Here is a 27,311-nt window from a genome sequence, read left to right as displayed (position 1 = left end):
CACAGTATATTCTCGTAAATTACATTTACATACGTAAATCAACAACTGCATTTCGTTGTCTCTGTACTGTACACTGACAATGACAATTAAAGTTGAATCGAATCGAATCGAATAGAAACATAGAAAAATAGGTGCAGGAGTAGGCCATTTGATCCAGCAACACCATTTAATATGATCATGGCTGATCATCTAAAATCAGTACCCCGTTCCTGCTTTTTCTCCATATCTCTTGATTCTGTTAGTCCTAAGAGCTAACTCTAACTCTCTCTTGAAAACATCCAGTGAGTTGGCCTCCACTGCCCTCTGTGGCAGAAAATTCCACAGATTCACAACTCTCTGGGTGAAGAAGTTTTTCCTCACCTCAGCCTTAAGTGGCCTACCACTTATTCTTATACTGTGACCCCTTGTTCTTGTCTCCCCCCAACATCGGGAACATTTTTTGTGTATCTACCCTGTCCAATCTTTTAAGAATTTTATATGTTTCTATAAGATCCCCTCTCATCCAACTAAATTCCAGCAAATAAAAGCCCAGTCGACCCATTCTTTCATCATCCGTCAGTCGCACCATCCTGGGAATTAACCTGGTGAACCTACGCTGCATTCCCTCAATAGCAATAATGCCCTTCCTCAAATTAGGAGACCAAAATTGCACACAATACTCCACGTGCAGTTTCACCAGGGCCCTGTACAACTGCAGTAGGACCTCCTTGCTCTTAAACTCAAATCCTCTCGCAATGAAGGCCAACACGCCATTGGCTTTCTTCACTGCCTGCAGTACCTGCATGCTTAGTTTCAGTGACTGATGTACAAGCACACCCAGGGCTCGTTGCACCTCCTCTTTTCCTAATCTGACACCATTCAGATTATAATCTGCCTTCCTATTCTTGCCACCAAAGTGGATAACCTCACATATATTCACATATTACCTATGATTTTAATGCAGATTCCTTTTATGTTCCTTTTCTACAAATGTTTGCAATCAATTAATCACCATAACCAACCAATACCTATCAATCAATCCCTCCCCATTAATCAAACCTCAATCAATCCTTGCAATCAATAAATCACCATAAATCAATCCATCCCTGCAATCGATTATCTCACCGCAGCTATTGGGACACCTCTTGTGACACCATTTTAAATGTCAAGGCTAGAAATCAAAATGAAACGCTGGTAGTCAAGCATGTTGATAAATGATATTCCATTGACATAAGCTTCAGCCTGATCTATACGAACCTCAATAGCGAATGCTTACTCATGTGGAAATATAAAGCGACCCATACCTCAGTCCCCACACTGCAGGGAGCACTGCTTTCAGTCGGTAAGGGAACTTGAATCAGGCCCCCCAATCCCGAGGCCTCCACTAACTTAGAAGTAGTCGCATTTATCTTGTCAGGCTTGGATGGCCCCGGCACTTTGTCCATTGTAGATTTCCGAGCTCTGGGAATTTTCTCAAGATCAACAGCATCGGGAACAAGCACCTGCCAATCAAACACACAATGGTAAAAGATGGCAGAGAAATAAAGTGGTACCTGATTTACTTTTCTTTATTTTAATAAAACTAAGTAATTTATGTGCAACATTTAATTGAGTCCTATTTCAAATCTAAGAAGGTACCTTTGTTCAGTGATAGACACAAAAAACAGGAGTAACTCAGCAGGACAGGCAGCATCTCTGGAGAGAATGGGTGACGTTCAGTCTGAGGGGGGTCTTAACCCGAAATGTCACCCAGTCCTTCTCTCCAGAGATACTGCCTGTCCTGCTGAGTTACTCCAGCTTGTTGTGTCTATCTTCAGTTTAAACCACCATCTCCAGTTCCTTCTAATACCTTTGTTCAGTGAAAATTGTTATGGAGGATGTTTCCTCTTTTTGCATTTTTCACTTCTACACACCCCACCAACTAGAATGTGAAAATGTTACGAGAAGCCAATGGTGCAGGTAGGAATGGCACATGAGAAAGTATGAGAGGGGAAGGGTAGGTGATACACAGAAGGGTGCATAGGAGCTGGCTTCTTCAACCATTCACATCATCTCTTTGTGTCCTAATTTAACACTATTCAAAAAATGAGTTCAAGCAGTTCAAATTTGAATTTTAAGCAGGTTAAACAATACGTTAAATAATACAAATATCTTTAATCTTACAAAGCAGCAAACTTAAAATATTTCAAATTTAAGTTGTTACGGAAACAGAATTAAAAAAAATAGCCCTAAGGTCAATGAAGGTTCAACACAGAATGAAAATAAAAAAACGGAAAAAGGATAAAAAGGGAAAGGGGTGCATTCCACGTAACGTACTTGGACAAAATGCATCACCCTGCCTTTTATGGCTGCATCACCCCACCCGGATCTTCACTGAAATCACTGGGATGAGTCAGATAGACACTACATTACTGTGCAGAAAGTGAATAACAATATGTATCTATGTGTTCTATTTTCTCACTTTTCCTTCTTGAATTCTGTAGTCAGATAGCGGATTGTTCCTGGTATCAGTGCCAGCACAGTTTCTTTAGCTGCAATCCACAGACAGTCTTTGTATAAAGGTTGCCCGTTCACTCACCCGCATTATGATTTTCAAATAAATTTGGCTGTTACGTCCAGAGTGTTCTAGTGGGAACCACTGATCAATGGTCATATTTGGGCTCATCAGAATCTGTGACAGAGACAGGGACAGGGATCCCAGACTCAACTGACGGTCATCATCTTTAACCTAGAAATGAAAATCAGATGTACAGATTTAATCAAAGTGCTGAAAGTGCAGCCTGTAATGTTTTTTTAATCTACTTCTTTCACTGTGATCCTAGTTTCAATGTTTGTCTTAACTCTTGTTCGATGGCCAAAATTAGTTTAAAAAAATGGAATATTTTGGAATTATTACATCCCTTCTCTAACACACCATGCAACTGGAGATTGAAATATTCCAGTGGGCAGTGTCAAGCTGTCTGCACCAGTTTCCCTTTCCCTTCTTCTTCCTTTTATTTAAACCCTTCCAATTGACTCTCAACCATGGATAGTAGCCAGGAATTTCCTCAGGGCTATTCTTGCTCTGCTGGTTTGAAGAAATTCACTTGCATGAAAAAATCCCCTCCCCTCCGTAATGCCAGTAGGACTGAAAAGGCTCAAAGTCCATTCCAAACAGCAGTGTTTGCTTCAGTGATTAACTCCTGTGGTGCATTTCAGTCTTTCAAAGCCTAGTTTTTCCTGTTCTGTGTCATACTTTCATTTAAAGTTGCATCAATGTTGTTTTACGTGGTTTGCTCACGCCCAAATTAAGCCTCCACTGGCAGCTGTACTTTCAGCTCTGCAATTGCCCTCCCTAAACCAATTTGCCTTCTTTTTAAGATGTTCCTTAAAACTTAACTCTGGATAATGTGGTAAGTGGAACTGGTCTCATTAGCTCTTGCAAAATGCTGTATGCCATTTTATTAAGTTAGAGGCTATGTAAATGCAAGTTGTTCACCAGAAGTGAGAGAAATTGTTTCATTTCTACAGTGATGTACTCACAGTGAAATCCAAAATCCAAAGCTCAAAGGAGCTGTTGGAAACAATGTTTGACACCATTCAAACTTCCTGCAAGTGTGCAATACTTAAGGCAAAACCCAGATTGTTGCTAAGTTACAGTTAACACAAAAACTGCTTTTGTCACTTCTGTTAGGTTTCTGGAAATTACCTGTATATCCAGCTCCTGTTGCTGAGGATTCTGAACAAAGAATGTAAAGGCATCCTCCCAGGCTGGGGCATTTGTGTTATATACAGTCTGTGGAAAGAGGCAAGAAAGTGAAATCTCAGAGTGGCAAAACAACATTGACTTTGCTCGTCAGTTGAAAAACTGGAACTGTAACTGGCATTGTGAGAAGGTATTTGCTGGTACATACTCCAACATTCGACACCATCAGCTGCTTGGTGGGCAACATTGTGTTTCCAAGTCAGAGTGTTGTGGGCTCAAGTCCCACTACAGCCAAATACAGGATGCTGTTCCCGTGCAATACTGCATTGTGGGTGGATGCTGTATTACTAGCTCAACTGCTAAACTGAGGCCGTGTCTGTTCTTTCCAGTTGTCCCAAAAGACCGTGGTGTGCTACTTCGTCACGGTTCTATAGGCATTCCTCAAACAAAATCATCAAAACAGTTTAACTATCCATTATTCATGGAATCCTGCTGTTTGACCACTATGTTTCCAACAGTAAATATCTAACCGGACGTTTTTGGCTCTGGAGCACTTTGGGATGTCCCAAGGATGTAAAAGGCGCTAACGAAATGAAAGCCTTTCTTTTTCATGGATAAGATAGATACTGGGAGAGTATCTGCTGTGATGTGCATGTTAATGATAATAACAAAATCTGAAAGGAATAGAAACTCTGGGAGGGTCTGGTAATCAAGAAATTGTGAATGGGTTGGCATATAGCACCCATTAGTATTTCTTGCCTGCTCCATTTGTCATAGAAAATCTACAATATAGTAAGATATTCAGCTGATTGTGTTCATGCTAATTGAAAAAAAACTCCCAACCTAAATCTAGTTGACCAGACTGGATCCATAGCCCTGCAAGTCACGGCTCTTCACGTACAGTTCAAACAGGGGAAGTGACTGCTCCTCTGATCCCCTTTCAGCCAGTGAGTTTGACTGCCCTCTGGCTGAGAAATACCAATCCTTCACCTCCCCTCTAATGCTTCCATCTTTGCGCTTTGTTTTTACACCCGTCTGCTATGAGATTCTGAAGTACACATTATTCATCATAATCAATAGACTGTGAAATGCCCATTCATACCCTGCTCTCGAAGGTTTTGTCCAATAGTGAAGCCTGTACCAAAGGATTTGGTTCTCTCGTTCCTTGCTTTAGCTGTGGATAAAAAGAAAAGTAACAGTTCATGAGAAACAGAAAGTGGTGGATGCTGAGTGCCAAAAAGGAAATAAGTAAGGAAATAGAAACAAAGATGAATAGAAATACAGAGGGGTAGAAACCGGCCAGGAAGGGAACTAAAATTCCCTGCATCACTTTCCCAAGAGCTACACAAATTTGACAGACCGATTCGTATCAGGCAATTTCAAATCACAGCCATTCACCTCACAACCACTGAACGTACCGGGAGATCCTGTGCTTGGTCCACATAGACAACCATAATGGCAGCAGAGGGTTCCTCACTGTTCTGTGCAACAATGGAGTTATTTACACGAAGTGCCTAAAGAGAAAAGCACAATGCTCGTAAATTGTAATTTTGAAGGGGGAGAAGCCCTTTTTTTCCCCCTCTCCCAATATATCTCATTGGCCATACATGTCAATAAGTGTTACTGTAAAATTACTGCATGGCTAGTGAGATATATTGGGAGAGAATATCTCACTTCAATTCAAGAGCAATTTGTCTACTCATATTTAAAGCTAAGAATTCATTTCTTCATCAATTTGAACTGAAGGATAAACTGTATTCCAAATTACATACAGAGTCGCGTATCACTTGTTGATCACTGCATTGTTCATCGGGCAAGGTGTGATTTCAAATGTGAAGCACTAGCATCTTCAAAGATCAGCTTTGGGATTACCTGCTCCAGTTTTGCTGGGTCAGAGTACAAGGTCAGCCACTCCAGTTTCAGATGAACTTTTCCCCTCTCCACATCATTTAGAGTGAACCACTACATAAGAACATAGTCAAGAGGATTACAGTCTGGCAGTGAGCATACACAAAAAGAACACACACCTCCCACCCTCCCCCATTCAATCTGAGTGTGGCTCCAGGCCTTGTCTCTTCTGTGCCAGTTCCACACAGCCTCCAATTCCCAGTTTTTGCATCTCTCTCCTCTTTAAATCCCTGCAGTGATCCCGCCCTTACAACCTTCTGGGGAAAATAATTCCAGAGATTCACCTCCCTCCGTGAGAAATTCGCACCCACCCGAGTTTTAAATGTCCACCCCCTTGATCCTGTAACTATGTCCCTGATTTTGAGACAGCCCAAATAAAAACTACTCAAATAAAGATCACATACTATTGGTGATAATTTTAACTTATCTGAAAAAGTTTGCCAAATATTTTACTTGCTAAAGATCTGGCAACAATGCAAATTAGTTGTGTATGAGATGATGCCATAAATGAGACCCAATACCTGCAGCTCTCCTTCCTCCCCAACATAACAAGGGTTGAAATGATATTAGCTTTAATAGGCAACAATTTCCTTCAACTTAAAGGAAGGTTTGATCTACTTAAAAGGTTTAAACTTCTTTTGAGATAGTCAAGTGGAGAAAATGGTACAACTTGCTAAAGGTTTTTTACACTACCACCAAAATTAACATTTTAGCTTTGACAATTTTTTTCTGACAGCGTTTCCCCAACCCACTTTTATCCCAGTTTTGCAGTTATCCTTGAATTTCTTCAAATCTTTACCTGATCCACAATTTGGTTCTTCATCACTTCCCCAAGATCCAGATGCATTCTGAAAGAAAAAATAAATACATACCACCAAGCATGATTATCTCAGTAGGAGTCATCTGGAAAGTGCTCGGCTATCTTGTGGTTGCCAGCCTGTGGGTGCCAGCTTTTGATTCGTTGCTACGCCAACACCAGACCCACAAACGCCCAGAATTTTTCTATTTTGGTAGAGATTTCACTTTTCATTCCAAGTATCCACTCCTGATTAAATGTTGTCGTGTTTATGTACACATTTTTAATAAAATCCTTCTCCCCCCCCCCCAACTCACTCATTTTGTCGCCTCCTGCTGGCCAGCGACCATAACGGCTGGTGGCGCCCGCATCTCGCCTCAAAGACGCCATTTAAAAACAGCCGCACTGCTGAGTCCTGAACGGCTTGAGTTGGAGGACCACGTCTCCCGTGGGGGCTACGGGTAGGGAACGGCTGCATTGGGGGAGCAGACCCAACGGGTCTGCACTTGTTTCACCTAAAATTTACTACAAGCCAAAGCAGTTCTGTGCAACAGGCCTCTGCCAGCTTCTTTTGTGAGCCCTGGCTGTGATTTTCTATTGCACAAGTTTTATTCTGTCACGTGTGAATGAATATATCTTACCTGAAGTAATTTGAACATCCGAGAAGCTATCAGTCTTTTGTTAATGCAAAGCAGAGTACACACCTATGCGTGTGCGCACACACACACCACAAACTCAGAATCTTATAAACAAAATGGACACTGACATGTACTTGCATGCAGATTACTACACGGGTTGTGTATGTGTACACAACCTCACACGCTACACACACACACACACAGAGCTCTCACCTGCCCAGAAAGTCATCCTGATCTGGGTCTTTATCAAACATTTCAATTTCCAACAGCTGACCAGGAACTTCGTGGACAATCACCTGAGGTATGTGGAAAACAAGATACAGTAAAATAGTTTTGAGATGAACTGTAATTTTCAACTGCTGACATCCAAATTCTCCATCTTCTGAAGCTCCATTTTATTCATTCAAAAGTAAATTGTTCCAAGCCTGCATTGTTCATCACTCGTATCCTGCCTGGCAGATAACTTTCAAAAGGTAAGTTCCTACTGTTTGAAACAGCTTGAAAGTGTATGGACGCTTCTTCACGTGGTATAGTTATAACACTTTATTACAATGAGCAAATAGAGGAAATGCATTCATCCAAGTCCACAGCTGGACACATTTGACAGAACTATCCCACCAGGCTGCTGGGAACTGCAGGCATTTACTTTTAAAGAGGGTGATGATTGGGTGACACAACAACGAGATTCACCCACCTCATACATTTCATTCCATCTGGGATTCAAGGTTTCACTGACAGTCTTGCTCATGAATGTCTGTGTGCCCACTCGTACAATTGCATATGGATCAGATTTTCCTTTGATGAGTCCTTTGACATATGTATCTTTTGACTCCAGACTTGCCCCTTCAATGAGGTGAATCCGTACTATTCCCTAAAAATAAAAACATAAATTCAAATCTCCCTTTCCAAAGGACGGTATTATTGTATGTGACATGCGGATGAACTGAATATACAGTAGGCTAACTACCCAGAGCACCATTAGCCCTTGCAACAGCAGAAGGACCTCTTTGCTCCTATACTTGATTCCTCTTGTTATAAAGGCCAACATGCCATTCGCTTTCTTCACTGCCTGCTGGACCTGCATGTTTACTTTCATAGACTGATGAACAAGGACCCCCAGATCCCATTGTACTTTCCCTTTTCCCAACTTGACGCCATTTAGATAGTAATCTGCGTTCCTGTTTTTGATACCAAAGTGGATAACCTCACATTTATCCACATTAAACTTCATCTGCCATGCATCTGCCCACTCCCCCAACCTGTCCAAGTCACCCTGCATTCTCAAAGCATCCCCCTCACAGTTCACACTGCCACCCAGCTTTGTGTCATCTGCAAATTTGCTAATGTTACTTTGAATCCCTTCATCAAAATCATTGATGTATATTGTAAATAGCTGCGGTCCCAGCACCGAGCCTTGCGGTATCCCACTAGTCACTGCCTGCCATTCTGAAAGGGGCCCGTTAATCCCTACTCTTTGTTTTCTGTCTACCAACCAATTTTCTATCCATGTCAGCACTCTACCCCCAATACCATGTGTCCTAATTTCCCCCCACTGATCTCCTATATGGGACCTTATCAAATGCTTTCTGAAAGTCCAGGTACACTACATCCACTGCCTCTCCCTTGTCCATTTTCCTAGTTACATCCTCAAAAAATTCCAGAAGATTAATCAAGCATGATTTCCTCTTCGTAAATCCGTGCTGACTCGGACCGATCCTGTTACTGCTATCCAAATGTGCGGCTATTTCATCTTTTATAATTGACTCCAGCATCTTCCCCACCATCCGATGTCAGGCTAACTGATCTATAATTCCCTGTTTTCTCTCTCCCGCCTTTCTTAAAAAGTGGGATAACATTAGCTACCCTCCAATCCACAGGAACTAATCCTGAGTCTATAGAACATTGGAAAATTATCACCAATGCATCCACAATTTCTAGAGCCACTTCCTTAAGTACCCTGGGATGCAGACCATCAGGCCCTGGGGATTTATCAGCCTTCAGTCCCATCAGTCTACCCAACACCATTTCCTGCCTAATGTGGATTTCCTTCAGTTCCTCTGTCACCCCAGATCCTCTGGCCACTACTATATCAGGAAGATTGTTTGTGTCCTCCTTAGTGAAGACGGATCCAAAGTACCTGTTCAACTCATCTGCCATTTCCTTGTTCCCCGTAATAAATTCACCTTTTTCGATCTTCAAGGGTCCAACTTTGGTCTTAACTAATTTTAACTAATTAATTTTTTCCTCTTCATTTACTTCCTGGCTAAGTTATTTACACTTCAGTTTTCTGATATTCAGACATTGGAACCTCTACTTCTACTCAGTAAAGACGTAAAATAGGGAAGGTAGCATCTAATCATAATGATAAGCCTTATCCCCCAGCTTGCACAGTAAGAGGGGAAAGTAGACTTTCACTGAACCAACTTTTATCTGATTGAAATGAACACAACAAAAATGAGTGGGTAGTAATTGACTTTGTTGGTAACAATTTTGTAAAAACATATGGTGATACATACCCGAGGCAAAGGAGAACGGAGCTCAGCCACATGGAGCTCTGAAACAAGAGGGCAGGTAATCCGGTTTGGCAAAACCAGGAAAGAGGCGATGGTGTCCATAAGTACGGTGTCAGACTTTGAACTGGTCCAAGTAAGATAAAGAAGCAGAGCAAGGTGTGTAAAGGGAAGAGAGTGGGAGATAGAGAAAAACAAAACATTCATCAGGGGTTTCAACTGCAGAAAATGTAACCCTAAAGGAGCACTGTTAGTTTTAATGCAAAATGATCTACAAAAAAAGTCAAATTCCTCAAAGGTGAATTTAACTAGAGGCGAGGATCATGAATATTAATTATGGTTCCACAAGTATTTCAGCTGCTTCCTGGTAGTTTTCAAACATGTTGCTTTCTGCATGGTGGCACAGCTGCTGCCTCACAGCGCCAGAGACCTAAGTTTGATCCAGACCTCGGATCTTGTCTGTGTGGAGTTTGCATTCTCCCCAGATCCCAGGGACGTGCGGGTTGGTAGGTTAGTTGGCCCTCTGTAAATTACCATCTATATGTAGGTGAGTGATAGGAACATCACAGGGAATTGATGGGAATGGAAGGAGAATACCTTATATAGAAATAAATGGGGAATGGTGTTAATGGGATTGCTTCATGAACATAGACCATGAACATAGAACATGAACATAGAACATGAACATAGAACATGAACAATGGACCAAATGACCTCCTTCAATGTTATAAGGTGAGAAATATTACTTGCAAGATTCCCCAGGTGCGCCTCATGCTCACCCGTTTCACAACAAATGTTAAATTTCTCATGAAATCATCCAACTCCAAAACTTGCATACTTGTGAAATTGCATTATTAATTATATTTTTTGATTTATTTTGATTTTACTTTATTACTACTGTTCAATCTAAGAATGAGAAGTTTCCAGAATTCAAGAATGTAACTGCATATTGTTCTTGGAAGAATCTTACACATATTTTATCTTTATTTTTGATTGGGATCCTATGAACAATCATTACCTCAGCCCTGGAATATCCAGGAAGTTGGTGAGTCCTGTCCAGTTAATCTCCAGCACCTGAAAAAGGACAACGTTTCAAAATATCAGTTGTCATTTAGTACATTAGAGATAGGTGTCAATTCACAACTAAAACATTTGACATAGTCAGACTTGCAACTCTAAGACTAACATGCCATTCAAATTTATCTAGGCTCAAGGGCCTGATGATTGCAAAAATCATCTATAGTTTACTCAACCCCTGAAAAGCAATACTATAATACTGAAGATTAGGCAATGTGAACTAAACTCCCATCTGTGGTCTGTTTCCAGTAGCTTTGAAGGCAGCCTCTCCTGATTTGTGCTTTATCCTTTGATTAAATAATTAATAATAACATATCCCAGCTTGCCTACTGGTCATATTACGTCTGGTTATTTTTGGGTCAATTTTCTCATCTGTACAAATGGCATGGACTCATACTGGGTGAGGAATTCCAACGTGGCTGTCATACTTTAAATGAGAAGCGAGGCAGTGGGTGCCTGTTGGCTATTCAAACTTGGGAAATGTCACAGTTTGGCCTGATCCTGTTTTACTCGTTACAGTCAAATTAACAAGCAACGTGGAGCTAGCACATTAAATATGACTCAACATTCCCTGTGGATCCCAAGTTGTAGGGCTGTGTTAATCCAAAATCAAGATCTCACTGATCCGTCAGCCTCTGTAACACTGGCTGGTTTCTCCATCCACAACAACATGCTTACTGGGCGGCGGATGAAGAACAGGGTCACTGCTCCCACCAATGGCATGTCTCCAATTAAGGGCTCAAGGATCACACGGAGCATTCCATGGAGCTGCAAGAGAGGGTAAAAAAAATCAGCAACCCAGGGAACAGACAATAAATCAATAGCCCTGAGCCACCTCAGGAGAAATCCGTCACACGTGATGCAAGATTACTGGAAATGCCTGTAGTTTGTTCCCCAAGCTTGCCCCTTATGGAATGGCCGAGTCAACCAGGTGATTAACATAGGATCACCTGCTGCAATAAGATAAGGCTTTAATACTATGGTCAATCGTTGATTCGCCTACCAATACCACATTTCAATACTTATATGGGGATTTACTGCCAAAAATATTCAACTGTACCAGAGTCTCTGTTCCCCTCCTCATTCCCACTCTGGTACCTCAATCCCACGGTAGATTGTTTCTTTGCCATCATTCCGACTCTCATGCTTATGTAAATGTGCGTTCTTATAAACAACCATTTTTCTCCAGCGGTTGAGACCATACTGTCTCATTCACTGGCTGCTGCTAAACCAGATGATGAAGCGTGTTATCTATGAGGGGGCTGGCTCCAAACTGGCTGCTAGCGCAAATGAGTTGATGCAATTAGGTGGCTGCAAATGCGAATTAGCTGCGCGTGCCAAATTGCGTACTTTGCTTTTTCCACAATTTAATGGTTGCCGTCGGTATAATCAGCAGGTGTTTTTAAAATCATGAGGCACATACAAGATGGGGATTTGGGCTCATTTTTCCACCCCCTAGGCTGGGCCGAGAGACTAGATAGTGTCATTATTGCTGCACCAGTTGCCATCAGTGAGTACAACAGTCCAAGGTATGATCCTAGAACCTTCTGATTCATACACAATTATGCATTTGTCCACTGTGTCATTGAGGGTGGCATTTTGAACAGATTGTGTTTCTCCTTTAATTGTCTCTTGCAACAAAGGAACTGTAAAATAGGGGACACTGAGTTACAAGGGTCACTGAGATCTGCTATTTCCCCATCAAGTGACCTACCTGGATACCATTCACTCCAGCTTTGCAGAAATACTTCTTTACTTCAACATTGATTTCACAGTCACCAATGTAACTACAGAGGAAAGACAACAGAGGAGACCCCATTTTAGATATTCTCAGAGTGTACATTGTACTGGTAGACTGCTGGGGTTTTTTTTATGGATTATTTCAAAACTAAGCACTAACCTGGGATTGTGAAGTGAAGATCAGGTGATTAGGATTTTGCCTATACTATTCACTTATAAATACAGTGGCTGATAACCCAAAGCTAAACCCACTAGCAGGCTTTCTTTGGACAATTGAATGAAATTTTAGAAAAGTCAAACACACCAAAGCTCTATTACAGAGCTGCATTAACAAAGATCAAAGCCATCACCAATTGGCCGGTCATGTCATGATGGTATCAGGAAAGGCTGAAAAAAGGTCAAAAACTATATTTCATGAGAGGCATTTCCTTAAGTTCAGTCCATTTAAAAAACACTCCAAACTTGGTTGAATAAAAATTTATTACGTGACTTTTCCATGTTACTTTTGTGATAGATCACATAAAGTGACAAAATACACACAATCAAATTGGGGGAAATTTCTGCAAAAGGGGAAAACTTGCATTTCAATAGCACCTTTTATATATTTGGGATGCACTTAAATCTGTAGCTTAGAATGGATTTTCAAAACCAATATTTTGTCCATGGCATTTTGAAAATATTTTGCTGTGATGTACGATAATTCTTTTTCAGTGCACTCTTCATATTTCAAGTGACAAGTAGATCCAGTGGTAGAGGCACAGAGGGAAGTTGAGAGGACAGGACTTGATGTGCAGATAGGACATAGCAGACTGCTGCATGATAGGATGAGCAAGGCATTATGAAGAAGCATCATCTGCAGTCTCATCTTTTTATAAAAAATACCTGCCATTCCCAACTGGGTATCTCAGATTATCCAACTATTTGACCATTTGTCCATTACAATAAAAATAAAAAGCACTGGAAATACTCAGCAGGTTAGGCAGCATCTCAGAACACAGGCAGAATTAATACAGTTACTGTCTCAGGCCAATGATGCTCCATTAGAACAGACACTGCAATGTCTACAATCTTTGCACCATTCTGCGTTTTGCTTTCATCATTGTTGCATCTATCCATGCAGACAAGAAATGTTATTGCTCCCTGGTGTATACAACAAGCTAACCTGATTGCAAATCAAGAAAAGAGAAAACGCCCATATTTAAGTTGTAGAGAAGGGTGAAGAGACCAGTGGCAATGCCCGTGATAGGGTGAAGGCCAGGGTTGTCCAAGTGACAAATGCCTCTGGAGCCGTGCAGTCAGTAGATGAATGAGATCAGGGAGAATAAAATACAAAAAGCGCAGGAGCTGTGGGAGGCAGAACCCAACAGCAGCTGCAAATCTGGAACAAGAGAATGCTGGAAATGCCTAGCAGACCAGGCAGCATCCGTGGAGAGAGAATGGCTGAGTTAATGTTACAGGTGGATGCCGTTACATTAGAACATTGGCTGTGACTGTGTGGATTATCTCCGGGTGCTTCGGAGAAAATCCACGCCAAAGACGTACAGGTTTGTAGGTTAATTGGCTTCTGTAAAGTGTCCCTAGTGCGTAGGATAGTAGGGTGATCATTCGTCAGCGCACTCAATGGGCGAAAAACCAGCTTCGACGCTGTATCTCTAAAGTCTAAATCAATCAAAAATGGCTATTATAAAGGGTTGCTGTTGCTCAGAACATCACGCAGAGAAATTCTGATGAACCTCCTACTAGAAAATTACTAGGGAGTTCAATAAAGCTACAGGTTAGTAAGAAAGTGCTCAGGAAAACGAAGGCTTTGCGAGCTCTCATAGTGATGCAATTTGGCCTTGCGCACGCTTTAAACTTAGTTCCTTTGCAAGATTTTGCGCCAGCCGCCACTGTGCCCACACAGCTCGTGTCAGCCTCAGTAAAGCTCTTGATGGATGTTAAAATATAACTGATGTCATTGTATTGTTTTGGACTGGAGCTTTGTCCCATCTCAACAACCACCACAAACCCCATTTAAAAAAAGGACCAATGGAATCTTGTAGAGTAAAACAGGCTTGATGTTTTTGTTGTTGCAGTATTTTTTTTATGCTTTTTTGGTGCAGGCTACTGGTACAGGGTAATTAAACTCAACTTAATGAACCCTGTGGTTGGCAAGCAATAGGTGAAGTTAGTGAGGGGAATTAGTTTGTATACAAGTGAAGCAGGATGCATCTTTGGGGACTAATGTTGCCGACCAATGTGTTACTATCCATACCTGTACGTAATAGCGCACCAATCTACTAATGACCAAGCCTAGCTGCATCTACAGGGAGCAGATCAGTAGGTTTTCCCGATGAGGAAGAATGTCTTTAGCCGGAGGGTGGTGAATCTGTGGAATTCATTGCCACAGATGGCTGTGGAGGCCAAGTCAACGGTTATTTTAAAAGCAAAGATTGATAGGTTCTTGATTAGTAAGGATGTCAATGGTTACAGGGAGTAGGTAGGAGGAATGGGGATTGAGAGGGAAAAATAGACCAGTCATGATCCAATAGTAGAACAGACTTGATGAGCTGAATGGATTAATTCTGCTTCCGTGTCTTATGGTTTGCCATCTTCATCATGGAGAACTGCAGCTAATTTGCAAAACACCAAGGTGGTGAGAGGCATCATCTTCACTGCTGGCTTTTTCCAGTTTAGTACTGCTGTCAGTTATTAGCTGACCTTTATGTGCACAAAACAAGTAAACAATCCACTATTCAGCACAGACAAATTTCATCCTTTCCCAGTAACAAGCTAAATGTTACCATTCTGGTTGCATGAAAAAATGGTGCTAGTAATGACTGCTCAAATCAACAGAACCAGTTCTTCCTCAGTTCCACACTGTGAGTCACGTGGCACCATTGCCCCAAGCTACTGCTTGCACAAGAAGGTTGCAGGGCTGTGAGCTACTCCCTTTTTGGAGAGATCTATTTACAAATTTCTCTCCAAATCCTCATATACTGTTAAATACAAAGGTCAGAATGAAAGGAGAGGATTTCTCTGCGAGTTTAGTGTCAACCAAGGGACCACATATATATATATAATGACAGACATGCAACAAGCCCAACCCAGCCTAGTTTCAACAAGTAATCATGAAAAATTGTGTTGAGGATTCAATGATCAAACGTGCAACCATGCAAGCGAACCAATTTTTCAGATGTTTGTTTTCTGTATATGGTTTATGGGAACATGGAAAGAGTTGTAATTTTGCATACAGGGTTTGCCCAAGTAATTATTGGGGAGCAGGTTGAAAAGCAATACATAGGTGGGTCATGCCTGATATGACAATTGAGCAATCTTTGCATGTCAGTTTTGTTAAAAGTACTATTTTCTGAACAAACTGTCCCAAGCATCTGCACATACTAGAATATCAAGCCCACCATGGGACACTGCCATTGTCAGGAGGTGCCCTGGACTGTGCCAATTTACCAGCCAGAGACATTAGGGTGCTTCACCATTCTGTCAGCATTAATGTGGTTCGGTTCTTCCGTGTTGAATATGCAATCTATACTTTTGGTGCGCTATTTTTTCGTCGGAAACTTCAGTAAATTTACAAGTATTACTTTTAGCCTTGAGCAATTTCCCATGCACTTAGATGGAACATGGAACACTCAAATTATTTAAAATGCTCAGTAGGTCAGGTGTCAGCCATGGAAAAAAAAAAGTGATTCAGACTGATGAACTTTTATCAGAACTGGTCAGAAAGGTCACTCAATTGAAACATCAACTTCATTTCACTCTCCACAGATGTTGCTGACCAGCTGAATACCCCTTGCATTTTCTATTTAAAAATTAGATTAAGGATCTGTGGTATACAATAAAATAAACTATGTCACCAAATGTAGAAACAGGGAACTACAGATACAGGTTTACCAAGGAAAGCCAAAATGCTGGAGCAGGTTAGGCAGCATAGAAACATAGAAAATAGGTGCAGGAGGTCCATTCGGCCCTTCTCCAGCATCGCCATTCATTGTGATCATGGCTGATCGTCCCCAATCAATAACCAGTCCCTGCCTTCTCACCATATCCCTTGACTCCACCAGCCCCTAGAGCTCTATCTAACTCTCTCTTAAATCCATACAGTGATTTGGCCTCCACTGCCCTGTGTGGCAGGGAATTCCACAAATTCACAACTCTCTGGGTGAAAACGTTTTTTTCTCACCTCAGTCTTAAATGACCGCCCCTTTATTCTAAGGCTGTGGCCCCTGGTTCTGGACTCGCCCAACATTGGGAACATTTTTCCTGCATCTAGCTTGTCCAGTCCTTTTATAAGTTTCTATAAGATCCTCCCTCATCCTTCTAAACGCTAGTGAATACAAGCCTAGTCTTTTCAATCTTTCCTCATATGACAGTCATCTCTAAAGAACATAGATAAGTGATGTTTCGGGTCGAGACCCTTCTTCAGAATGTATCAGGGTGAAAGATCGACCCAAAACATCACCTATCCATGTTCTCTATAGATGCTGCCTGACCTGCTGAGTTACTCCAGCATTGTTTGTCTATCCATAATGTCACAAAATCTTTGTTATACATGGCCATGTATGTGATGTGACCCATCAGATATATGGGTGTCCAGCTACTAGTCTGACATTGCTACAGCTATTCATGCCAGTAATATTACCAAACGTTCCCATGATGGTTCATATTGTAGATTGCTTTGATCTTGGGATTAAGAGAACATATCTGCTTTCACCATTTAAAGTAGCAGTTGTTTCATGTAAAACAATGTCAACAGGGTACTTGTGGCTAAAAAGGGGAATGGAATCTGCCTCCAGCACCTCGAAACAATAATGACTGCAACAATTATCCCTACCAGTGCCAAGAGATTATTTGTGGGAACAAACAATGAGCACAAAGAGGCAATTATTCTGATTAAAATTCTTTGCCTCTTCCATTCTTCAAGTGCTTCCTGCACCTTAATTATAATTTTATCCAATACATATTGTACCCAGGTGCTTCTGCATCGCTTGGCGGGTGAGGCAAGATAGATATTAATGGGGACGAGAATTAACTTCCCATTCCCAATGAGTTCCTTGTTTAAGAGCATAAATATGCAATCCAGAAACTTTAATTTTACATTTTCTGTGGCCAGATCAACAACTTCAAGCATACTACAATTTTAGTACTCTGCCTATTAATATTCCAATAGGCCACCTGGTGACCAGATATTCTCAAAGAGCATTGCTAGGCACAAAGTATAGATTACATGGAGGAAGTAGAATTTCAGGTTATGCAAGGAAAAGACCCAAAAAACTGAACTGAAATCAATGCAAGTACAGTTTAAGACAGCCAATTATCATCTGCCCCTTTAAAAAATCTGGGCAACACAAACTAATTTGCCAATGTACTAATGACATTGGGAAAGTAAAGTAACCAGATTATATGCAGATCACCAATCTAAAGCACAAATTCACATCACAGATTCATTGATTCCTGCATATGGAGTTAGATATGCAATAAATCATTTTGTATAATAATCATGTGTGAAATGATTGCCCGCAGCATAGCCAAGGGGTAACTGTGATGGCCTGTGTCCTACCCCAGAAACAATGACAGATGCCTGGGATAAGCTTTAAAAAAAATCAAGTTATGTCATATGGCCTAATTATTACATAAAACATCCATTAAAGGGCCAGGTGAGAGCACTGTATTCATATGTCAAGCAGGAGCTGTCAAATAAATCCAAAAAAATTATTCCCAGCTTGCATTCGTACATGAAAAGCTATTTTCCCGTGGAGTGAAGCAAGAAAGTGTAATTGAAGAATCAATTACCTGATATGCAGGTCAAGCAAGACCTGCCTTTTGTCTGCACCTGCATGCACCTGTACTCCATGAATCTTCAAAGGCTGAAAGACAATTCAGAGGTTTGTTTTGATCTCCAGTCAACTACATATATTTTAACAAAAATGTATTTGGAACCTATTTCCATCAGTTTGGTTTGTGGTAAACATGCTTGTTACAGCAAAAGCTTCCTGAGTGACTCAGCAAAGTTAGCAAGTGAGCAGCCTATGGAGTGTTGAAAAATGCCACAACCCGATATTAGAAAGGGGCTTATTATGGTATTCATGGCATCTGATATCTACTGACCTCCACTGAAACATGCATGAACTTGAGTATTGGTAAAGGCAGGGTGAGGCTCAACTATCATGGTGAATTAAAAATGGAGGCATTAAACAAATAAGTATTTTTAAGGATGTAACTAATTGGTAGATAAAGACATTAGATGTACAATATCTGGATTTTTCAAAAGGCATTTGGTAAGGTACCATGAATAAACTCTGCATAAAATAATGCTGATTTATCAAATATATTCAGACCAAGATCGATAGATCTTGAACTCTAAGGGGATCAAGCAACATTGGCATTGTGTGTGTTGGGGGGTGGGGGGAGGAAGGAAGGTGAATTTGATCTAAAAGGTCAGGCATAATCTTAATGAATGATAAATTTAGATTGGACAAGCCATATGGTCTTCTCCCTGCTTCCAGACAACACATTCTTATTCAATGCGTTCATTTATTGAATCCACAACTGAGCTGCTTCAAACTGATTGCTATCTGGAAATCAGCTCACACATTAACACTAGCTTCAAGCTGCTTTCTAGTGCAACTTTAGTTGACAATTTCTCTTACCAATTATGGGAAGTTTGCAGAGGCCCAAATAAGAACAGGCTTACACTTTGGTGAAATGGTCATCCAGCCTGCTGATACTTGTAGTCAAGGCTCAAAGTGAGAAGCACTGCCATTTGAGCACAATACACAAGTGTGCTGGGTACTAGACTGCAGCACCAGGACCCATTTTCAAAATGGCAGCAAATAGCTCGGCATCCAATTATTCTGTACATACAGGATTCACTGCATCAAACAAAGAAACTCCAGACACAAGATAATGTAAAAATTAATATGTTACTGGAATAGAATTTAAATCATGCAGATATTACATTACCTTCACCCCAAAGCAGACTTTGGTGAAGGCAAATGTTTGTAGGTGGTTGTTTGAACTCCGAATAATGGGAGCGATGGAGTTTACCAACAGCTTCTCCAGGTATTGGCCAACAAATGGCCATGCTTGCTGCAAAACCTACCAAAGAAAATATGTCTCTGTTAGATTTGTTACATTTTGGAATTTGATCTTAGATCTAACACATGCAGAAACCCATTTAACAATTTTTCTTCATCTCATTTAGGATTCCAGGCTGCCCAGTAACCATTCAACAGGCAACATGGGGGATCAATCCCATGGAAACTCACATTCCAAGTTTACTTCACTTCCCCTTTGTGCTTGGTGAATGGTCAATCTACACACTTTAAAACAATAATCAAATCTTAATTTTTTGTTAAAATTTAATTAGGGTTAACCAGAGATATTTCATTTTATAGGGTTAATTCATGAAAAAAAAGTCACATTTACACCTAACCACTTGAGGGGTTAAAAACATTTTTAACTAGAATGAAATGTTACACACCAACCTATTTTATGCATTTATAGCATTAAAGCAGGGGTTTTAAAACTCAGACATCCCCTTGAAACATAGAAAATAGGTGCAGGAGTAGGCCATTCGGCCCTTCGAGCCTGCACCGCCATTCAATATGATCATGGCTGATCATCCAACTCAGTATCCTGTACCTGCCTTCTCTCCATACCCCCTGATCCCTTTAGCCACAAGGGCCACATCTAACTCCCTCTTAAATATAGCCAATGAACTGTGGCCTCAACTATCTTCTGTGGCAGAGAATTCCACACATTCACCACTCTCTGTGTGAAAAAAGTTTTCCTCATCTAGGTCCTAAAAGATTTCCCCCTTATCTTTAAACTGTGACCCCTTGTTCTGGACTTCCCCAACATCGGGAACAATCTTCCTGCATCTAGCCTGTCCAACCCCTTAAGAATTTTGTAAGTTTGTATAAGATCCCCCCTCAATCTTCTAAATTCTAGTGTATACAAGCCGACAATTGCAATTGTGTCAGAAAGAGTAGTTTTGATTCCAACCAAGTAGTTGTGAGGAATATACATTTTAATATCCCCAATTTCACTGAATCCGACAGGATTTATCCACAAATAACAACCACTGACTGGATGTGATAGTAGAATAGAAAAGGGTAAAAGCATTATTGAAATCCAAGCAGTGTATGTAAACAAAATATTTAAATTTGAATCCAATTAAATTAAATTTGCATGACTTTTGCTAATCCAGTCTCATTTTCCCACATGTTAGAAAAGCCCCTTGTAGACAAAGTAGAAGTTCCTACCTTGTTTAACCAGTCTGCACGTTCGAGATCTTGGAAGTTGATCTGTGAAAAGGAAACATTGCCAATTTTTAATAAACTAATCAAAATCAATCCAGGGTGTTTGCAGCATTTACAACGCAGCTTTCTCCAGAGTGTTTACATAATTCTCTCTTACACTCTTTGGAATTAAGTTTACACAAAAATCTCTGGCTTGGAAATTACCCTTGCATGGTGTCATGTTTGATCCTTGCAATATTTCTCAACGCAAACACACGCTTTAGTTAATGTGGAAATCTTCACAATACCGCTCATGATATTAATAATCACAAGTGGCCTGAGGAAGACTCACCCTAGCATCAGATAAAACAGCAAATAGTCAACGTAAATTGCTATTTAACATTGTTTAACCAACATGGTCGAAGTTGAGGAAATCATCATTTGGCACAGTGTCCATGCCAGCCAAAAATTTACTTAAATTTAAATCGCATCTCCTTTGACTTGTGGTTTATGGCTCTTCAAGTGCTCATCCAGATCTCTTAAATGTGGAGAGGGTCTCTGCCTCCACCAGCCGGCCAGTCAGCGAATTAGAAACACTCATGTAAGTGAGAAAAAAAAAGCTATCCACAGTCCGCTCTAAATTTCGAACTATTGAATTTAAAGCTATGTCCTTTAGTTACTGATCTCTCATGCAACATTTTATCTCATCCACATGAGGAGATTTTCATTTGGTACTTTTATAGCCTTTTTTGGAGACTTTTGTGGACAGCTTTAGGGGTGGCAAGGCTCTGGACTAACCATACTGTTGCTCCTTTCTGTAGATGTCACAGCCGCGAAGTCATCATTCTCATCATGGAGAGATTTTCAGCACCTAGCTTTAGGATTGGAGCCTTGTTATTTTCATTTGATATAGCCTTTGACTTTTGTCAGGAGGGGTGGCAAGGCTGGACTAAATGTGTTGCTGCTGAGTCAAAGTCATTTACATCATGGAGAGTCATAGTTAAGGAACTGTTCAAAGCATTCCTTTTAGCAAGCACACAATGCCTCTGTCCCTGATTAGTTCACCTCAGTTCCTAGCTCTCAGTGGGGCAAGATCTTGGATTGTCCTTTATGCTGGACTTCAGAGCTCCTATCTGCTGTGGATATTCTGCGACTCCTGGAAGCAGAGATTTGCCAGGTTATCTGTGAGGCACCATCTGAGACAAGCTCATTTTATGGTTAAGAGCTCTGATATTGATCTTCCTGTTGAAACATTTCTGTTGATACTAATGGTTTGGAGCAAAGATCTTAGAGCAGATCTTTGGTTTGGAGCCAGGCTGCTGGAGATATAGAATGGATTAGGTGTGGCACTCAATCCAATTGTTGTCAACGGCACTGAGATTAAAGATCAGACATGAACCCATTGAAGGGCAATATAGAGGGACCAAATGACCTACTCCTGCTTCTATTTGTTTTCTTGTATAGCAGATACAAAACACTTTGTAAACAATTAATATTAGAGACTAACCAGTAGTTTATAGCCATTATGAAGAATAAGACTGCCAACAGAATTCTGGGAACTGTTTTGATTCCCAGTTAAAAAGAAATGGTTTGAAAAATTCCAGATTTGCCACAGAACACAAATCCAATTATGGCAACTATCGCATGGCGTACAAATGAAACACATTTCCTCTTTCACTCCCCCCTCCCCCAGTAAAAAAAAAAGCAAGATTTTAAAACTGGAATCCTCAACATGCTTGTAACACTTGCCATTTTGGAAAATCTGTATATCTATTATTTTAAAATGCTGACTGTTCTTCCCCACCCTAGTCAAGGACTAGAATTGCTAAGATTAATGAAAGCTGCTTGTCCGAATCTAAATTGATTGTGGGGTGAGGTTACAGAATTAGAGGCACTCACTTTCAGCTCAGCAGTAATTTTAAGCAACTGCAATGTCAGTGTTTTAGTAAACATAAACAATGCAATTATTTACAAACACTACTAATCACACACGACATGGGAAGCTTTGGAATGTTACCTAGAGTGTCATAGAGATACAGTGTGGAAACAGGCCCTTCAGCCCAACTTGCCCACACCGGCCAATATGTCCCAGCTACACTAGTCCCACCTGCCTGCGCTTGGTCCATATCCCTCCAAACCTGTCCTATCCATGCACGTAACTGTTTCTTAAACGATGGGATAGTCCCAGCCTCAACTACCTCCTCTGGCAGCTTGTTCCATACACACACCACCCTTTGTGTGAAAAAGTTACCCCTCAGATTCCTGTTAAATCTTTTCCCCTTCACCTTGAACCCAGGTCCTCTGGTCCTCGATTCCCCTACTCTGGGCAAGTAGTGCATCTACCCAATCTATTCCTCTCATGATTTGCACAACTCTATAAGATCACCCCTCATCTTCCTGCACTCCAAGGAATAGAGATCCAGCCTACTCAACCTCTCCCTATAGCTCACACCCTCTAGTCCTGGCAACATCCTCGTAAATCTTTTCAAGCTTGACAATATCTTTCCTGTAACATGGTGCCCAGAACTGAACACAATATTCTAAATGCAGTCTCACCAATGTCTTATACAACTACAACATGACCTCCCAACTGGATAGGTATACCTATTTGTATGCTCAAGTTGTGTGTAGAGTTGAAACAATTTTATTTGAACTGAAAACAAAAAACTAAAAGCCACATTGTTTGCCACAAGAGAAAAACAACTTTTTTTTCTGCAGATCATTCTGTTACAGATTTTGGAGAAGTTACTTAATTTTTCTAAACACATTAAGAGAAGCCTCAGAATTCAAACCATTCTCGCATGGCGTGCCCAAATTTCAGAATTCTGACACCAGGTAGCAGGATACATATTCAACCACATCTCTAACTGGTGTTCCAGTTTAATCCTCTATCTGCTCTTATTCTTCCATTCACAAAAAGGGGTTCCAGTCTGGTATAGTACGACTCTTACTGGGATTTAAGACTTAACATTTTTTTTTTTTTTTTTAAATCAGGCTTTGGCCAATTCTGAAACTCACTTTCCTGAATGGTCGTGGAATTGGCAGTTCACTGAAATTTTCAGGATGGAGATTGATAGAGTTGTAGCAAAGTATATGGATCAAGACAGGCTAATGACTTTAAAGAAAATGATTCATGGCCATTTCAGGCTCGAGGAGCCGAAATGACAACATACATTGAGATGCTTTTATCTGATTTAGGAAATGTTGATTTGAGTCAGCACCAGCTGCAGGGTGGGAGATTGCAACCTTCACGTGGTCCGCCCTGTTTCAACGAATGCAATCAACCTGGCATGCACAAATAAGATCAAATAGAACAAGTCCTACAACTTTAGGCTGTGCATGTCATACACAAGAAGCACCAGCTGCCACATAGCGTGCAGAAAAAAGACCTCAAAATTAAAAAAAAATTAGCACTGTGGCAGTAATGTTAGATTCAGACTCATTCAGGAAACCACATTTTCAATTGCTCAATGTTTTGTTCTTAAATGGTAGTAAAGGCTTCAAAGGCTGTTTGTAAGTAGTGCATTTTCCACAAATCGATCATGGGCTGAGCTGGAACATTGAAGTTTCCCCACTGCATTCATGTCTGATTCACCAATGAGTGGCTCCTGGGGAAATGGTCCACATCTTCCAGAGTGTTGTTTAGTTTAGAGATATAGTACAGAAACAGGCCCTTTGGCCCACCAAGTCCACGCCGACCATCGATCACCTGTTCACACTAATTCTATGTTATCCCACTTTCTCATCCACTCCCTACACACCAGGGACAATTTACAGAGGGGCAATTAATGTTCAAACCTGCACATCTTTGTCCCTAGTTCCACTTAGTTGCTCTAGTAGGTCACATAATTTGCATACCCAACACCAGGTTCCTGAAACAGACCCTTTATTCTAGGTTCTGTCACAGGAGATCGCCAGCTGGATAAAGGATTCAAGAATATCCTCACAGCATCCTAATGTGGGATCACTGGCTACGCCCACTCATAGAAAATGGAGGAGCACTTTGGATGGTCTAAAGAATGCCAGATCCATGCAATGGGACTACAAAGAGGCCCAATGTAAGCGGCTGAATGCATGGAACATCTCAATCTATCCACTCGTCCACTCCAGTCAGCCACCTCCTACTCCATCTGGAAGGAGTCTGCAATTTCCACATTCATCCCATCTGTCCACTCAAAACATGAAAATAAGTTATCTGTAGTCCACAGGGATTGCTCGAGAAGAAGGGATATGTAATCTTAAAAGTGAACAGTCTCCAACTTCACGCTCAAATTATGTACACCAGCGTTGAGTTTGCCAGATCCCTCTTTCTTCAGAAGTCGTTCCTGCTGATTCACTGCAAAAACGTACCAGGCTTAAATTGCATTCTTCTGTGAACAGTAATTATTCAAAGATGTTCTGCTAATAGTGAGCGCAGAATGCACGGCTTCATACAAATTATACCAACTACCAGCTGCAGTGTTTCCATGATACTTCACAGTCAAGGTGGTTAAGAAAATGCTTATTTTTCTCAGTACTTTCAAATGGTGCATAGTTTAACCAAAATGTTAATCCAATTAGGTAACGTGGACTCTTACACCATCTAGATTACTGAGGATGTGGAGGCCATATCCTTATCAGATGTGTTGAGGGCAGATTTACTTCCAAAAAAGATTTTACAACTCAGTTTAATGCTTATCATCAACAATGCTAATTTCCAAATTTATGACTAATTTAAATTTCTCAACTGCCATAACTGGATTTAATCTTATGTCTTCAGATGTTTTGCTGAGGCATCAGAATTTTGTGAAGTAAATTCATCATTATACATTCACATCTTCTTTGATTCATTAATTTAAATTATTGAGGGATAAATCAATACAAACAGAAGATCTCCATAATCAGATCTTAATTAAGTATCAGTCGCAACTATCTTGTGACATTTAGATATGACCATTTATCTGGAAACTTGCTAATTGTTATTGGTATTATGTTCAATGGCCAATGCTGACACAATGTATTTTTAGACAACTGACCTATTCATCATAATGAATGGCCAGTGGTACAAGTAGCCTCTAAGGAGGCATCTCCCAGCAAACATCAGCATTATACGCACAGAGAACATTGAGACTACAAGAGATAAGATACTGGTCTGGCGTTAAATCTGTCTACGTGTTAGAATGTCCAGTGACCATAAAAGGACAAAGGAAAGGTCCCTAAGAATGCAGAATAGTTAGTTTGCTGTTAAAAATGCATTCTGTCAATTTTACAACATATCTTATTTACAGTGCATTCAGAAAGTATTCAGACCCCTTCACTTTTCCACATTTTGTTACGTTACAGCCTTATTCTAAAATGGATTACATTTGTTTTTTTTTATCATCAATCTATACACAAAATTACCCATAATAAAAAAGCAAAAAAAGGTGTTTAGAAATTTTTTCAAAGTAATTAAAAAGAAATAACTGAAATATCACATTTACTTAAGTATTCAGACACTTTACTCAGTACTTTGTTGAGGCAGCTTTGGCAGCGATTACAACCTCAAGTCTTCTTGGGTATGACGCTACAAGCTCGGCACACCTGTATTTGGGTAATTTCTCCCATTCTTCTCTGCAGATCCTCTCAAGCTCTGTCAGGTTGGATGAGTGTTGATGCACAGCTATTTTCAGGTCCCTCCATAGATGTTCGATCGGGTTCAAGTCCGGGCTCTTGCTGGGCCACTCAAGGACATTCGCAGACTTGTCACAAAGCCACTCCTGCATTGTCTTGGCTGTGTGCTTAGGGTCGTTGTCCTGTTGGAAGGTGAACCTCTGCCCCAGTCTGAGGTCCAGAACGCTCTGGAGCAGGTTTTCATCAAGGATCTCTCTGTACTTTGCTCCGTTCATCTTTCCCTCGATCCTGACTAGTCTCCCAGTTCCTGCCGCTGAAAAACATCCCCACAGCATGATGCTGCCACCACCATGCTTCACCGTAGGTATGGTATTGGCCAGGTGATGAGCGGTGCCTGGTTTCCTCCAGACGTGATGCTTGGTATTCAGGCCAAAGAGTTCAATCTTGGTTTCATCAGACCAGAGAATCTTGTTTCTCATAGTCTGAGAGTCTGTTGGGTACCTTTTGGCAAACTCCAAGCGGGCTGTCATGTACCTTTTACTGAGGAGTGGCTTCCGTCTGGCCACTCTACCATAAAGGCCTGATTGGTGGAGTGCTGCAGATATAGTTGTCCTTCTGGAAGGTTCTCCACAGAGGAACTTTGGAGCTCTGTCAGAGTGACCATCGGGTTCTTGGTCACCTCACTGACCAAGGCCCTTCTCCCCTGATTGCTCAGTTTGGCCGGGCGGCCAGCGCTATGAAGAGGCCTGGTGGTTCCAAAGTTATTCGATTTAAGAATGACGGAGGCCACTGTGCTTTTCGGGACCTGCAATGCTGCAGAAATTGTTTTATACCCTTCCCCAGACCCGATTCTCGGCACAATCATGTCTCAGATATCTACGGACAATTCCGACATCTTCATGGCTTGGTTTTTGCTCTGACATGCACTGTCAACTGTTGGACCTTATATAGACAGGTGTGTGCCTTTCCAAATCATGTCCAATCAATTTAATTTACCACTGGTGGACTCCAATCAAGTTGTAGAAACATCTCAAGGATAATAGTAAGATTAAGCGAGAACTTACCAGTTTGAAGTTTGATCTTGATTTTATGAGGAGTTACGATGAGCGATTACGTGAAGAAGGGCCGTCCATCTGCGTGCGCGTC

At 40.9% G+C, this 27,311-nt stretch overlaps 1 protein-coding gene across 2 annotated transcripts in view; it reads right to left on the bottom strand.

The window, feature by feature from the left end:
* Positions 1-27,311, bottom strand: part of esyt1a (extended synaptotagmin-like protein 1a) — a 90,861-nt gene that overhangs the window by 26,297 nt on the left and 37,253 nt on the right. Inside the window, exons 2-17 of one of the 2 annotated variants that reach the window (XM_055664331.1) lie at positions 20,598-20,639; positions 19,294-19,428; positions 18,124-18,197; positions 12,308-12,380; positions 11,272-11,361; positions 10,535-10,590; positions 9,523-9,643; positions 7,701-7,877; positions 7,220-7,302; positions 6,372-6,420; positions 5,537-5,626; positions 5,083-5,178; positions 4,767-4,838; positions 3,668-3,754; positions 2,558-2,707; positions 1,284-1,481 (exon numbers count right to left, since the gene is read on the bottom strand). In XM_055664331.1, coding sequence (XP_055520306.1) covers positions 1,284-1,481; positions 2,558-2,707; positions 3,668-3,754; positions 4,767-4,838; positions 5,083-5,178; positions 5,537-5,626; positions 6,372-6,420; positions 7,220-7,302; positions 7,701-7,877; positions 9,523-9,643; positions 10,535-10,590; positions 11,272-11,361; positions 12,308-12,380; positions 18,124-18,197; positions 19,294-19,428; positions 20,598-20,639 — 1,593 coding nt within the window. Of the gene's footprint in view, positions 1-1,283; positions 1,482-2,557; positions 2,708-3,667; positions 3,755-4,766; positions 4,839-5,082; positions 5,179-5,536; positions 5,627-6,371; positions 6,421-7,219; positions 7,303-7,700; positions 7,878-9,522; positions 9,644-10,534; positions 10,591-11,271; positions 11,362-12,307; positions 12,381-18,123; positions 18,198-19,293; positions 19,429-20,597; positions 20,640-27,311 lie in introns of those variants that run through there. The other variant, XM_055664332.1, reaches the window with a different exon arrangement.

This window comes from Leucoraja erinacea, chromosome 40 (assembly GCF_028641065.1).
Source record: "Leucoraja erinacea ecotype New England chromosome 40, Leri_hhj_1, whole genome shotgun sequence".
Lineage (NCBI taxonomy): Eukaryota > Metazoa > Chordata > Chondrichthyes > Rajiformes > Rajidae > Leucoraja > Leucoraja erinaceus.
The sequence above is the reverse complement of the archived record's forward strand: the minus strand, read 5'-3'. Positions and strand labels throughout refer to the sequence as shown.